The sequence below is a fragment of the Triticum urartu genome, chromosome 4A, assembly GCF_056163025.1.
Source record: "Triticum urartu cultivar PI428250 chromosome 4A, HENAU_Tu73, whole genome shotgun sequence".
Lineage (NCBI taxonomy): Eukaryota > Viridiplantae > Streptophyta > Magnoliopsida > Poales > Poaceae > Triticum > Triticum urartu.
The window spans coordinates 86,814,768-86,831,479 of record NC_141876.1 but is presented as its reverse complement, the minus strand read 5'-3'; the positions used below and the strand labels follow the sequence as shown (position 1 = coordinate 86,831,479).

Here is a 16,712-nt window from a genome sequence, read left to right as displayed (position 1 = left end):
CAGCTTTCATAAACCACATCTAGATGTGTTGCACATCTAAGTCCTATGCCATTGATATCCTTGAAGAAAGACAAAAGGTTCATTAATTAATTGAGAAGGGGAAGAACCAAGTTTCAGTACAGACCTCTCACCGGCCACACAGAGGCGAGAGAAACCCATCAAGAAATTCTCAACAGATAATCAGTAAGAGCCTCACATAAACGTAAAAATAATACTAATGGGAATTACTCTACCGACATCATGGAGCTCAGGTGCTTGGCGCCAACCTTTTGCCACAAACGTCGATACTGCATTCCGCTTTGCTGAGTGCAGGTTTGTTTGTCGAGTGCAAAATGTCGGGTAATCGGCAAAGGACCATGAAACCGAGTGTAAAAGTAAAAACGCTCGGCCAATGGCATGAAACTCGGCAAAGAAAAGCTTTGCCAAGTGCCAGCCGCATAGCATTCCTGCCACGCGACACTCGCAAACATTTTTATTTCGTTTTTGTCTTTTTATTTGTGTATTATTTGTTTATTTTCATTTATATGTTTTTCTTTTATTTTCCCCTCTCTATTTCCTTTTATAGTCATTTAGTATATTTTCTACGCATCTGGTGAATATATATATATATGTGTGTGTGTCTATATAATGATACTATTCATCATCTAGGGTTATGTGTGTGTGTCATAATTAAATTACATTTGAAATCAAATAGTTACATTCGTATTGATTCACTATGTAAAATTTGGCATAAGAAAAAATAAAAATATAGATCATAAGACAAAAATAATTATAATTTATGTGCATTTTACACTATATTTTTATATTCATAATTTTAAATAACATAAAATATTTTTACGACAATTAAATATTTTTATGGTCTCTTTTTACGTCAGAAATAAAACAAAATTTACGAAACGTAAAATTACGATGCATTAACGATAAAATAAAAAAGGTAGTGCGTTTCGCCTATTTTTTCATCCGTTCATTACCGAATATGTTTTATTTCTATATTCGAGGTATAGGAATAAAATTATGGGTGCATTTTGTACGGTGCATTATGGGTATGTCTGCTAGAAAAAAAAAGGCTATTTCACAACTTCGTAGGTGGGCCGCGTGGTGTGGACCAGCAAAGCCAGTCCATTTATTTTTCTGCCCACGCTGCTGGAAAAAAGCTATTTTCCGCTCAGGGCAACAATTAGTTGGAATTTCGCACAGGACAATCAATAATGGGCTGGCCCATTTTTCTTTGTTTCTATGTTTTACTTCCATTTTTATTCTCCTTCCCCTATCTCATTTTCCTCTCCAAATTTATTTTATTATAGAATTTTCTTCATAAATTCAAAATTCTCAAAAAAAATACATAATTTCAAAAAATATCAAATTTAGCAAATTTTCAGAATTCTAAAATTTTGTTGCTATTTTGAAAAATATTCGGAGCTTGAAAAAAGTTTCCCATTTTTTCAAAAAGAATTATTATTTTTCAAAATTGTTCGAAATTTCTAAAAATAAAATGGCATTTTAAAAAATAATCCAAATTTGTAAAATATTCTTTCTTAGTTAAATTTTCACAATTCAAAATAATGTTCGTGTATAAAAGATACACATTTTTGAAAAATGTTATGAATTTTCAACACATATTCCCATTCTAAAAAAATGTTGAAAAATTCAAATAGTGTTCATGTTTTAATAAAAAAATTGGTGTTTTCAAAAAAAAATTGTGAATTTTAAAAGATGTTCTTGTTTCAAATTTTGTTAGCATTTTGCTGAAAGTGTTTGTAATTTTAAAAAAATCGTTTAGGATTTAAAAAATAGTTCATGTTCCCTACAATATTCAGAAACTTCATACCTTAAAATCTCCTTAAGGAAAAGTAGATTGAATAATTCATGGGCCTTCTCTAGCATACAATGATGTAACAAAACTCTTAAATGTTCTCGATCAATGAATAGAAAATATAGTGTTTTGATTACTTCACACCCGACAAAACCGAGAAGCTAAATTTTCCTTTTTCACGTGAACACAGGGTTTTGCTTCCACATATAATTCTCACTAAATTTAAATGCATACTATTTTTTCTCCCGTTGCAACACACGGGCATATGTGCTAGTAAATAAATTTTAAATTGCAGTGTATGAGAAATATTGCAGAATTGGGTTGAAAAATCGTATGTGTGTTCTTTAGTCTATGTTAAAGACTTATCCAAGAAAAGAAAAGAACTTTAAACATCTGGTTGCCAAAAATCGGCCCCAACTTGGAGTTTATTAATGTTTTGTTATAAAGAAATGCAAACAAAATCTAGAGAACATGAAGCTAGTATGTTGTGGTAAATTTTAAGAAGATTTCACAAATGTTGTAATGTATACAACTTAGAAACCGTACTATTTTCAAGGAAGAATCGTGGTTTCGGGACGCAGTGGGTTAGTTTTGAAGGCGAAGCGGCAGCAGCTTCATGGGTTTGCCTTGCAATTTTTTGTACACTCAACATGCACCGTTAATTTTTCTATGTATTTTTTTTTCATTTTTGGAGGTTCATTTGCTATATTTAAGTCATTTGGTGCATTTCAAAGCATTTAATATATTTTTGTTCTTTTGTCTATGTTTAGGTCTTACCTAAGAAAAGAAAAAAGATCTAGACATTTGGCTGCCAAGACTCAACCTCGAACATTGAGTTTATTGGTTTCTTAATTTCAAAAAATGCAAACAAAGTCCAAAAAAACATGAAACTTAGCATGGTGCCCAGTGCCCTTAAATGGCATAAGTATGTTGTGGTAAAAAAAATATAAGGTTCAGCAAAATTCTGATTTTTTTAGGGCGCAAAATTCTGATGAAGCACCCTGGGATGAATGATAACATCCATGTCACTATGCTCTAGCTGCTTTTCAATCTAAGGCCACAAAAAAGTAATCAGCATTTAGGGCTTATATTTATTAATCTTTAACAAAATAAATTCATTTTGATTATTATTTTGGGGTTGAACAATAGGTATGTAATATAGTGATACAAAAATCATGGAATAAGTTTAATAGCTCCCTAATATTAGTGGAAGGCAATATCCAGAGTTTCAGAAGATTCCATCAATGGACCCCTCAATTATATCTATTCATTTTATTAAAGTTGCATTTTAATTAGGGTTTTGCCTTTACTAAAATTTGAATCTTTGAATCAACCTCATTTCAAGATTGATGTAAAGTAGACACGATGGCATGCTAATGCAACAAATAATTATGCTAATTAAAAAATATCATCAGTCTTGGGCTGTTACAACTGCTCAGAAGCTCAGGCTCAGCTACTAACTTGGGGTGATGCTGGTTGTGCTTGATGGCATCACAAACAGATAAAAGACTACAAGATACATCGAAAGAGCACACATGCACATGGAGACAGCACACGAAATTGTGTTTCTTCAAACTCACACCAGGCTACTCTAAATTATAATTACAGGAAATAAACCTGTACAAACAAAATAGCCGGTCCAAAATACAGGAAATAAACCTGTACAAACAAAATAGCCGGTCCAAAATCCGTATGCAGCTACAGGGGCTAAACCAAGAACGACCTCGAAATAATCTTGAGGCAGATGTCTGTAAACCATGTCATTTTCTACACTGCAATGAATGTGGATGTTTCTGGGGCTGATTTACATCTAAGCGTCCCGACAATAATATTGGCACCATGTGAAATTAGCCATGCTACATATTGTCATTGGCCGGTCTATTTGACCAGACAATCTCTATCTCTAGTGTTCTTGAGCCATCCTTACCGCCGTCATGGCTGAGGCTGAAGAACCCACTGTAAACTCCCTCGGTGACCACTTTGTCAATCTGGATGGTTACTCTTCCGAGGGTTGACTGAAGCAAAGGTTTTGAGTTTAGATACAAGTCACTAGAGACAAGAACCAAGAAAAGGGGATACAGATTAAGAAGCTACTACACCATACCTTTCCAAATGTATTTTTGCTTTTGCACAAGATGTACAGCTTCTGCCCTTTGGGGGGGATGTCGAATAACCAAGTGAATCCCTCGTTCCATACCGGGCAGATGCTCTGGTTAACCAGCTGCAATCAATGCAAATATCAACAATCACAGATGATAAACATATCAACTAGAAAGTAAGTATGCATATCCAACAAATATATAGTGATATCCACTTAATTTATTGATATCCAATTCGGAGACCTTGTCTTGTTATCAGTCTTGCAATGGTCATTTCACAGAATTACTGGGTTCAGAGCAACACGTGCATCATAGAATGAAATTAACGTGCATCATGGAAGAACTTACCTTGGTTTGCCTTGGAGGACCATTTCCTATTTGCAGGCAACAAAATGCATTTGTACTCCCCATTGTCTGTTTTAAGTTATTCCCACGTAAGATGGTCACGGTCAAGCAACCAGGCAGGCAATGCAGTAAGCTATCAGCTCTGTCATGAAAACTGGGAGGACAGGTCTTCATAAGCATCTGTAGTACAGGTATGGCCTCAGCTGAAATAAGAGACTGGGCCTTAGCAATGTCTTCATTCATCTGGGGCCAAGATTCTTTGAGCAAGCAAAGGGTGTCTAACACACTCTCTTGGGCAGCCTCGCTTCCATCCTTCAGGGCACAAACCAGATGGGGTATGCACAATGTTGCTGCCTCAGAAAATCGGACCTTTCTGAAGTTGCTGAATATCACATATATGGTCCTCAAAATAACTTCATTGATAGATGATGTAGAGAGCAGCTCTCTTTCTAAGGCAGCTGCAAGAAATTGCAGGTTAGATTACAAACATAATTGTGAAGGGATATTTAGTAATTGCAACTTCATTATTTAATGCATAACACATCTGATCAATCACTTGGAAGGGTCGGATAATGATTGATAGCTTTGCAATTATGGGGCACAAATCAGTTTTAACTGTGATAGAGCCCATCAAGGACAAAAAGGATAACAGAAAAAATGTTTTGTTTTCAAAGCAGAAGGGTACAGCAATTACAAATGAACATGAAAAGCAGGCAAATGAAAAAAAAAATGATTCCGGCAGAAAGAGCAGTGACTAACCAGTGAGAGAACGGATGAGCTCGTTAGATACATATTCTTGAAGTGTATGATTTGAAAAAAGATGCTTGATTAGTAGAGCAGCCTGTCCTGCAATATCTACATTTGGAGACAGAAGCAACTCCTGTACAACCAAAATGCCTCCAGCCTCAGCAACAGCACGCCTGTTTGTCCTGCTGTGCATCACTAAGCTCTGGAGTGCACAAATAGCAACCATTGTCATATCATCCGTGGGCTGGTCCTCAAGTAGGCTTACAAGAGCACGACAGGCAGATACGGAGTCACTTGCTCTTGCAAGGGCTTCATGCTGGAAAATGTCACCTAGTGCGAGAGTCACCAAAAACTTTGCTGCCTGATTCTTTGATTGAGGATCTAACAGGTACTGTGAGAGAGGAGCAATGGAGTGTTTGGCAACTTTTGTTTCTCGGACCCTTGAATTGTTTATCAGTGCTTCAAGCAATCTTGCTGCAGATTCCTCACAACGATGGCTCTTAAGGAGCTCCAACAGTGCACGTACAGCCCCAGCCTCAGCCATGGCTACAGCACACCGTGAATTGCTTTTCTCTTGCACAAGAAGAGCACCGAGAGCTATTGTGACAGTACTCTCCATAGTCGAGTTCAGCAATCTTACAAGCACAGCCAGTGAGACTTTAACATAGTTATCAGAGCTATAACGCAAAACATTACATAACACAAGTGCTGCGGACTCCCATAATGCTTGACTTGGCTGAGGGTCATCCTGGACAATTACCTTTGAAAGTTCAAATATTCCACCTGCATCTGCTACAGCCTTGGGCCAACTCTGAGATATGTTTTCAAGTGCTTTAACTGCAGTTTGCTGTAAGCTCAAGATACCAATACCAGCAAGCTGCACCAGAGGGACAACTGCATTTTTTGTAGTTATATCTTGTTGAAAATGTTCCTGTTCCAGAAGATGTGATAGCACCTCAGTACCAAGTTGTTGGATTGCTTGAGAGGGAGATTCAAGAAATGATATTAACGGCTCAATAATTTGACTAGGAGTTGACTTCAACGCTGCTAGACTCTGAGGTTTCTCCAGAATATTCACAAGTGCTTGCAATGCGCTGTGCTGGTCCCACATGGTAACGTCTGGGCGACGTAATAGCAAGAAAAGTGGCTCCACCATTTTTGCAGCAGCAGAACTTTTAGCAATGCCACTGTTGTTTGTTAAGATGCGAAGTAACTCAGCAATGGATGAGCTAACAGAAACAGGAACATCCAGAATCATATCAAGCGCATGCTCTATGATACCAGCTTTAACCATGTCAAGTTTGCAGTTTGGACGATCCTTGCCCAACTTTATAAGAGCAGCAATAGACGCCTCTGACAACTGGTAGTTTGTCCCAGGAACAAAACTAACAAGAAGATCAACAACTTCATTAGTCGCAGCAATCTCTGCATTGTGCTCTTCATCCAGTAGTCTGCTCAGAGCACAGACAGCGGGTTCAACAACCAAACTAGAGCCTGATGACATCAATGATATCAGGGGGCGAAGACATTCTGTGGCAATCGGTGATGCCCTTATGTCAGAATTCTCAAATAAAACATAGCAGAGCTGAGCAGCATCTTTCTTAAGCTCTAAGGAGGAACTGAAGGATAAAATTTTATAGAGGCTTTCAAGTGTGTTGCCTTCTACATCAAACATAGCTGAAGCCTTTGAGATATTGCCAGCAGAAAGTTTGATCAGAGCACCAAGTGTGGCTTGCTGTTCTATTTCAGTTCCTGACTCAAGCATGTCAAGTAATGGTTGTATAGCTTGCCTAGCCACTTCTGTATCTCTTATACTCTCTGAATCAAATAAGTTCTGCAATGTCCTTGCTGCACTAAGCCTAGAATTTCTTGAGCCCAACCGTAAGACAGCTACAAGTTGATTCAAAGTGCTAAGTGAGGATTCATAGTAAAGCAGATCAGGATTTTTGTATAAGATCCCTAAGAGATTGATAATGGTAGTTTCAGTCGAGTCTTGTGGGCTTAAAGATAAATACATGGTTAAAGCATCTAGAGCTCCAGCCTCCGCCATAGCAACTTTATTTGTTTCGCTGCCTTCTGCTAGCTGAGTCAATAGGTGCAACGCAACCAGAGGTGCTCCTGGTTTGTCTGCCATGGGTTTAAGCATATCCACTAGCAAGGGAATGGACCTTCGAACAGTAGCACCAGTAAGAACATCCTCAAGATCAAAAAGACTTTTCAATATTATTTGACTTGGATTCTCTGCCAACTTGAATTCTTCAGCCATTGTAACAAGGTTTGGCATATCAGATTCTATCAGCCCAATCATGGCTATAGCACCCACAACTGCACCAGAATTTGCTATAGCGAGCTGTATACTTCTGCTTCCAGTGCAAACCAGGCTAGCCAGTGATTGAGCAGCAAAGTACTTGTCCATAATCTCATCAGATCTTAGCAATGAAGCTAAAGAAGGTATAATTCGCATTATTGCTGAAGATTGAACTACCACTGAATCCTGAAATAAAGTAGCCAATAGAAGGGCGCAACTCCATACACTCCCTGAATCTTCATCGTGTTCCTGTAACATGAAGCGTTATTTAGAGCTTCGAATTTTGCATGGGAAAAGAAACAGTAAAATATGGACATGTAATGGAACTAAGAAAACAAGTATTAGCCAGTTGACAACATGTTAAATATATTAGGACCACAATACTTTTTTGCTTGTTCTCAACTCCAGTTGGATAATTAGGTACTAATAATGTACAACGTAATTTCTGCACAGCTGTATCTCATTCTAACTCTAGTACCAAAACAAATGGTTCCAGTCTGGAGTCTATCGGAATGTAAAGGTCAAAAAAGGAACATATAGACTGACTAAAGTATCAATACTTGCAAAGTAACTACAGTTTATATGCAGGATGTATCACTGGACTTCTATTTATCCCAGGTATTGCAAGCATTGGTGATGAATTTATTTTTATGTTTTAATTAGGGTGATGAATTTATTTTTTATGTAAGCAGTAACTTCATATGTGCTGATGAATATATTTTGCTGATGCAAGTATATACTGATCGACAAGCTCATCCTGTAGTAGCATGTATAAGGTTAAACAGCAAGACCCACCCTTACGAACAAATTGCCGCAACAGACTTGGTTTGGGAACCGGGGACTTAATTAGAGTTGAGGGAAAAGCTCGTTAATCTGCCGAATGGGGTTTGCTCCTCAATTCGGAAAAACAATATCTGCCTAATGGATAGGTTCATAAGCACTCATTGTGCTCAAATTTGGCTCCAAAATAAATGAGTCAATTTTAGTGAAACACGATTGCGCTTCGTCTCAGCTCGTTAGCTCGACAACAAAATTGGTACTGAACAATTAGCAATTAACTAAGATGAATAGATGGTACGAAGTGAATCTGCCATAAGTTCAAAAAAAAACTCAATAGATGATCGTATCCAACTAGATCATTCAAGAACTTTGGACTCCTAAAATTGGCAACAATGAGGTATTTGAGGGACTCATGCAGCCACATTGCCCTTGCTGTGCATTATAAGTGTGAGGCTATCTCAGGGGTGAAAAGGACAAATCCATAAAGGTTAGCTATTGCCCCACCTGTCAATCTCAAGGGGGGCGGGGGGGAGGGGGGGGGGGCAAATTATCAAAGTTAGAAGTAAAGTGTGGGTTAAGATCAAATTTCTCATTGATAGCAATGTCACGTAACTGCTACATGTATGTAGATAGCTAATTAGGATTGTGAATAGGCAAACGTCCTTTCACAGTATATGATCCTGAGAAAAATTATCACACCAATGGTGCATCATATTCAGCAAGCAACCTATTTCTACGTATTATGTTTCTTACTGAAAGGCAAAAACAAGGCAGATCTATTGGTTTTCATCCTTCCACCCTATTCAGCAGTCATCAAATTGGGACTAAGTAATCCAACCTCCTCATCTGGACCAGCACCGCAGTGGCCATGCGAACACCATGAGCAGTCAGCCGGTGCCCATCCGGTGCAGCTGTGATGGCTTGCTGCGAACAGGAAGATACTCCTGAGGACCGGCACAATCACCCAGCCATAGACGAACACCCATTAAAGGTATAGTGAGCGACAAGATGCCGGTAGCACTGCCCTACGGCGATCACAACCTGGCACAGGCTCTTGAGCAGGGTGCCGGTGAACTCGTTGGTATGCAGCAGATGGGCGCCAGCCAGCTGCTCATGGCATTCACCATGGTTGTCCCCACGCCGGTGTGCAAGCACCACGTTCGAAGGTATGAGGATGCATGGCTGTCAAGGCAGAGCTCACATCCCGACGACGGCATACCACTGGCCGTGGAGGCGGGGAAGAAGCGGTGGAGAAATATCTTGTATAAGACGCGGAGGCCGACGGGCACGAGTGGCCAGAGGCATTCTACGGACGAGGGAGACAATGCGGGAGAGCCACGGCAACAGAATTGGCGGCGCCGCCGAGGTGACTGTGTACAGGCTGGGTCCACATGGTCGGTGTATGGACCGACCCACTCTGATGGCAGGAGAGGCCGGCGGCTGCAGCCGGCAAAGCACGCCACTTGTGCAGTCCAGAACCAAAAGAGAGGAGGGGGCTCATCATGAAAGATGTATTTTGGCATACAACACCCGATAAAAGCATCTGGGTTCTTTTTTGCAAAATAAAAATAAAAATGCCTCTTCAGCGAGACACCATGGCCCGTGGTGCTCCTGCTGATGAGATTCTGATCAGTTTGCACAATAGATCTAAGTTAATTGACCACTTTAAAGTTTAAACCATTCTGCAAGTTGAGCGGTTTGCTCTTACATTGAAGAACAGCTTGAGGCACCAAGCGGTTAACATGGATAGAGAAATCCTGGACCCAAAAAGAGTCGACTAACTCATAAAGGAGCCAGGTTAAAGTAATCGATGCAGAACCAAAAAAGTGCTTGGCCCACAAAGATACCATTTATGTTGATGCATCCCTCAAATCAAACAAGCATAGCATTTCAGCGAAGTAAAAACTTAACTTTATCATCAAGTGATTGGAGCTGAAGATATAAGAAAAATGTAATAACAGCACAATGGAAAATAGAGATTAAAAAGTGAAACATGCACCTGTCGGCTAGCAGAGTGGCTAGCAAGTTTATCAGAAACAATGTCAACACCACCAAGATCCATAACAGCAACTTTACTCCTGGGATGAGAAGAACAAATTAGTGAGAGCAAACGTGCAACAGTTTCTTCCAGAACCTTTCCCGATTCAGGCACATCCAAAACATCCTGCTCACAATTGAACAAACTCTTCTCTGTGTAAGGTTTCCAGACTTCAATGTCTAGGGATGTTGAAGTGGAATGTTGCTTCAACATATCAATGAGTGCAGATATTAGACTCTTCAGATGTCCTGATGCTTCAAGAACTTCAATTGAATCTTCTCTGTTGTCCTTCAACGCAGATATGAGGGTGATTGCACTGGAGATTCTTATTTCCATGTTTGTCGATTCCATAACTCTACTGACAAGAGAATCAATGCAGCCTTGACTTCTGTTTATGTGCTCACTAAGCAGAGAAGATTGGTCCTGACATAGCCTTGCGAGAATTTGAATGGACTTGTCTTGAATAGGGGGAAGCCCAACACTGATACAGCGGACCAGAGGTTCTAAACTTTCTGGGGCTTCCAGAAAGGCAGTCCGCAGAGGGGGGCTAAAATGAGCACCCTCCTTGGTCATCACCATCAATGCAAGCACATCCAGGGGATCCAAGCTAGTAACATTTTCCAAACTTATACCAGATAAACACACCAGCAGTGCATGAATTATAAAGCAGCAGAGTGAGTAATCTGGAAAAACTTCACCGAGGGGGAATTGGTTGAGCAAGTGATAAAGTGACCGTGAAGCACTAATCTTGCCATCTAAACTCCCCTCCTTTAGGACTCTAGTCAAAGCTTGGACAATATTATCATCTAGCGCTTCCTTAGCAATCTGGGAATCTGATAAGAGATTTGCCAATGCAGCAATTGCCGCTTCAGCCGCATCAATGGATGATGTCTTGGCCATCTCTATGAGAGGTTGCACGTCACCTTCAGCTATACATGACATCTTGTTCTTCGACATGGTATTAGCCGAGCGCGAGAGTGCTCCTAAAGCTCGAGCAGATTGTGTTGCAATAACTTGATTTCCACTTGTCAAAAGCTTCATGCATGGCTGAACAATTTCATCGGTTGCTAAGATGTCGCAAATATCCTGACGCATACTGAAAATATCAGCCAACACAGTTGCAGCACACTCCTGAGATTCTTCATTTGATGAGTCAAGAACAAGAACAAGAGATCTAAGCCCTTTATTAGCAGGAGCTCCATTCTGGATTAGATCTCTTTGAGGAGCCAGCACAAGGACATGCCCGAGAACTGTAATGGCATGTGTCTTTGAGCTCACTGAGTCACTGAGCAGCAGTGCTAACAGCTGATTGATTGTGGCAGAATCAGCAGACCGTATAAGCACCTTAAGTGCTTTGACTGACGCCTCTTGTCCACGAGGACTGTCACTCTTTAGAAGCCAAAGCAGCGCCAGAACAGCACCAGCACTCTCAACACATGCCCTGATATCGTCACTGTGACAGCACAAGTTGCATATGATATGAGCTGCATCCTCCTTTGCCCTTTGAGATCCTGTTTCAAGTAGTTGGACAAGTGGAGGGATACCTCCAGCAGCTGTTATTGCCCACTTACTGTCATCTACTTCATCACTCAAGATAGCTAACAAAGAAACTGCATACTCCTGATGCTGCTCACTGGAAAGTCCAAGCAATGATATTAGCAACTGAACTCCTTCTCTCTTTCCAAGAGCATCCCACAATCCAAAACCATCACAGCACAAGCTAGTTAAGGCATGAACAAGATGGTCTTGAACATCGTCGGAAGCCATAGTGACCAGCCCAACAAGAACCTTCTTTGCATTTGAGTGATCAAGTCTGCCAGAGAAACATGCATTTGCATATAGACTTGCTAAAGCTTCAAGAATACGATCAAGCAGAAGCTTACTGTCATGGGATTTTAAGAGCACAACCAAAATGTTTTCTATCTCAACAGGATCAAAGAATTTACCATCAGTGCCATCATACACCATCAACGTATATGCAAGTGCTCCAAGAATGTCAGCAAGGGACACAGCTGACCGGGGTGATTGGCAAAGCTCTCCCAGGTAAAGCAACAATGAAGTGGTTCCACCGCAAATATTTGATAAAGCACAAACAGCATGGCTTTGTAGAGAATGGCAGGTAACCCCTCGCATGCACTCTTTTGAGGGCGCTACAACAGCTCCAATCAAAACAGGGAGACCACCTGCATCGACCACAGCTTTCTTTGCAATAGTAGACTTGGAAGATAAGGCCTCCAAAGCATCAGCTGCACTTTCACGAACAGCAATGTCATCATCTCGATTCAGAAGCTGAAGAAGGGCCTTAACAGCCCCAGCAGCTATGATTTTGGGAATGCTATCACTGAAAGCAGAGATCAACCGTGCCAAAAGGGAGGCAGCATTTGACTGTGAAGCAGTATTCTTGGATGAAAGAAGGCCAGTAATAATTTCTACTCCACCCGCTTCAAGTGTGGCCTTCCAATAACCATCTTTATCTCCACAGAGATTTCTTAAAGCCCCAGTCACAAAGCCCTCAACTATTCTATCTTGGCGTGACTTAGGATTGAGCAAATCCCAAAGAGTCGGCACAACGCCTTCTGTCACAAATATTTTCATGCCTATGTGATCATCCGAAAGACCCCCTGAAGACACTTCAAAAATAGCCTCAGCGGCAGCCTTCTTTGCTTCAGCAGATTCAGACTTCAAGAGAGAGAGCAAGGGTGGTATGCAACCTCCTAAGAGAACCTTGACACGCAGGTCCTCTTCCTTGCAGAGTGCACTAAGCAGGGCCGCAGCATTTACTTTGGCTGAAGATGTCCCGCTTCTAAGGAAAGATATAAATAATGGCATGGCCTGAGAATGGCTACCTATCAAAATCCTTGCATCCTTTTTCGCCTTGGCAAGTTCAAGTAATCGTTTAATTGCCACTTCCTTCTCTGGTAGTGATGTCACGCTACCATGTAGCTGCTCCAGCAATCGAGCAACAGTGGACATTGCACTTCCAGGATCATCAACTTCTGCAAGATTACATGCTTCCCTATATAGAGAATAAGCAATAATAGTTAAAAATTGTGAATAATAAAAAGAGGACTAAAGGCTTAAAATGAAATGAAGGGTGGCTACACGAGGATATAGCAACCCAAAGAAAGCTAAGCTAATTTTGCAAAGCAATTGATTCCATGAAAACTTCCAGTGTAATAAACATAATAAAAGAAGCAGTGAGAAAATTGAAATCTTTTTTTAACAGTGATGAAATTGAGATCTTTTATACCTTGATCTAGAAGATGATGTGGATGGTGCAGGTGAAGTAGGATCTCGAGAGTCTCGAGGTTCCGATGAGCTGGATATCGGCATGATTGAACAGCCACCGACGTTTACAACCTTAATTGGTTTATATGTCCTCCTACAAGACAAACTGAAAGTATTCAACATAACAAAGTAATATTGCCAGCTTGTGTCATCAATATTTCAAATTAACTTACATTATACCAAAAGGGTGGAAAGGTAACCACATATATGATATATCATGTGGATACCAAGATAATAACATAATCATGTTAATTTAAGAGTGCAATATTAAAAGATGTATAGCCTGATAGCCATGGTCAGCAGATCTAGTTCTAACAGCAAAAAAAACTAAGAATATACCCATCACCTATAGTTCAACATATAAATGAAATGTTGTGAACGTCGTGATAGAGAGTAACCTAAGCTATTGGAATTTTAACTCATATTTTATTCTAAATTTTATACTGGATTTGCATTCTCACTAAAAAATATTAAATGCAAGATCAAAAACCAAAGTCTCTGTTCCAGGTAATAGATAGGTAACAAAAGGATGATTAAACCAGCGTCAGGTTTCAAACGATATGACAGCAATAGTAGTCTTAGATCTGAATAGGTATCAATTTTGAACTTATTGCAACAGATCATACAAAACTGACTGCAGTTGCTCCAACAGGAAAAGACCAACAGAGGAGTGATGCATATTTCGATGCGTGTTCAAGGAAAAAAATATTCAGCCGTAGCTGATAAAAAGAATTCCATTATGGTCACCATTTCATGGATCCAATTCAATGGAACATCCAGTTCAAAAGAAAAATCAATGGAACATCAAAACCACAACCGCAAGTACCAGTGCAAGCCCCGTCCCTACCTCCAAGACATCCAACTGGCAGTGCTAGAATCGTCATGGGGAAATTCAGATCTCAAAAAAATGGTACTTTCCACCTATTTAACTGCCAAAGATGAAAACTCGAAATTATCGCCCGTGATCTATCATCCTATCCCCAAATTCCACGCAAGTATACTTCAGCGGCGAGATTCCTTGCACACCTCAGCTGCAATGACACCTACCGCATGTCGCACACACAGACACACTTCCAAAGTCCAAATGCATATAGCAATTAGCTCCAAACAACCCGAGCAACTGTGTCTAGCTTCATGACAAAGGTGCCTTCCCCAATTCACCAAATTTGAGGAAGGACAGGCACCCAGCAGCAGAAGGTGCTACAAATGCAAAAAAGCAGCTGCGGACCAGAGCTGCCAATGCACGGGGATAGGAACGACCATACTAGCACTAAACGAGTTTAAGACAAGCGTGAGTGCAAAATTGTACCATTCCACGTGGTGGGGAGTTCAATCAATTACTCCTGAAATCCCAATGAAGAATGGCTGCCTCGACTGAGCATTGTCTCTCTATGACCCAACGAAAAGCACGCCGTTTCTACAGTATGGTAAGATCAGACCACGGCCTTCAAACAAGACATTATCGAAAACTGAAGTGCGGATGAACAAAGAAACAGAAAAGCGGGTCGCGACAGAATTCCTCGAGAATTACTCCCCTCCGTGCGCACCTAACTACGGCCTGGCCCAGATCGCTCCTCGCGCCACCGCGGAGCGGCAAGCGACGGCGGACCCCCCACCCCGATCACGCGAACCACCCAAAATCCCGCCGCCCACCTCCTCCGCCTCGCCAGTGGGGCCATCGCAGGCGAGATCTCGACCGCCAGGCTTCAACGAAACGCAACACGATACTCCCTAGAACCAGCGCGAATCGCTCGGAACTGGGCGCCGCCGCGGGCAGCCCCCTGCAGGGCGCGCCTGGCCAGAGAGATCGACGAACGAGAGCGGGAGAGGGCGGCTCACCGGCGGCAGGCGAGGACGTCCGGCGGCGAGAGCGGGGCGGGGGAGAGGAGGAGGCGACGCCTGGTCTCGCGCCCACACGCCCACTGTGCCGCGCAGTGTGGGTGTGAACTGTGAAGAGGGAGAGAGAGAGAGATGTGAAAGCTTTTGGAACAGGGGAAGTGGGGAGGGAGAGGGGTGGTGTCTTTTGCGGATCACTCCTGTCATTGTCGCGTTATTACGGGAGTGGACATGGACGGCCGCCTCGGCTGTCAAGTGGAAATTAACTGCGTTCCTCTTTTAGTAACGGGCAGATCGCTGTCGTACTACGCAGCGGTAGTGGAGGCATTTAGAGCGCCTTCGACCGTGTCAATAAAATAACCACCGTTTACGCGGAATTGGGTCAGAAAATTTTCTCCAACAATTTTCATAAACGTGGAAATTTTTAGTGAATACAGAAAAAAATAGAGAAAGATGTTTACCGACTGAGAAAAGACATCGCTAGACAACTTCCCTGAAATTTTACAAACCCGAAAAAGTGATTTTATAGGGAGTTTCTTAGAGCAACTCTAGCAAACCCCGCATCCGGCCGCCCGCAAAACGTGTTTGCAGGTTGTGGAAAACCGCTTTTGCGGGCTGGCTCGGACGGCCACAGATGCAGGCCCCCAACGGACCCGTAAATAAGTATATTTCACGAATTCAACAAATAAGTTTAAATGCAAATGACATAACACAGTTTTACGCGCAAATAAAAGCCAAGTTAAGTACGACAAACGCAAAAGAGGGCCCTGCAAAAGTTTGCGCCCATGTCCGGCACCATCTTGGTCGATCTTCACTCCGCACCATCTTGGTCGAGTCCATCTTGAAGTTCATCGCCACCAACGAATCCACCTCCGGTGCTTGTTTCAACTCCCGCACCAAAATCGTCGACATTGCCACCATATGGAGCAGAGAAAACATCTCCGGAACTATAGCACGCATCGGCCGACGCAACCATTCTCCTCTTCAAGATTTCTCTCCTTGTCATATCATGACATGTTTTGGTGAGATCGTCCATGTCATTGCGGTTCATTGACATGATCTTGTTCTCTTCGGCAAGCAGCTTGGACATGGCCTTGTTTTCTGCAGCGCGTGCTCTTCTCTCCTTAATGGCAGCTTTACGCAGCCCCTCTTCCTTGAGCAATTGCCACTTTTCTTGCTTCTCCTTTCCCTTCTTCTCAACCAACTCTTTCTTAATCTCCAACGACTTCAACAATATCAACTCGTTTGATTGCATCATGGCATCAATCTTTTTTTTGACAGAAAAACTGTAAGGGAACCCCTTACAGTATAATTGGTGCAACAAATCCAAATTGCAAGTACCATGCCTTGAATCTGGGTGAGTGGGAAGGCATCAGCCCCTTCCCACCACTAGGCTATGCCTTAGTCTGCCATCATGGCATCAATCTTCTCCCTCAAGCTCGATGCTTCTTGCTCTCT

At 41.7% G+C, this 16,712-nt stretch overlaps 1 protein-coding gene and 1 pseudogene across 1 annotated transcript; both read right to left on the bottom strand.

Annotated features, from left to right (window-relative positions):
* Positions 1-3,190: 3,190 nt before the first annotated feature.
* Positions 3,191-15,415, bottom strand: LOC125550829 (CELLULOSE SYNTHASE INTERACTIVE 3). Its single transcript, XM_048713925.2, has 7 exons — positions 15,258-15,415; positions 13,381-13,512; positions 10,092-13,146; positions 5,017-7,561; positions 4,261-4,715; positions 3,918-4,034; positions 3,191-3,828 (listed from the first exon to the last, which is right to left on the bottom strand). The coding sequence occupies exons 2-7, from the start codon at positions 13,461-13,463 to the stop codon at positions 3,670-3,672; spliced, it is 6,414 nt and encodes a 2,137-aa protein (XP_048569882.2). The 5' UTR covers positions 13,464-13,512; positions 15,258-15,415; the 3' UTR covers positions 3,191-3,669.
* LOC147974899 (uncharacterized) lies at positions 7,570-10,084 on the bottom strand (annotated as a pseudogene).
* Positions 15,416-16,712: the final 1,297 nt, after the last annotated feature.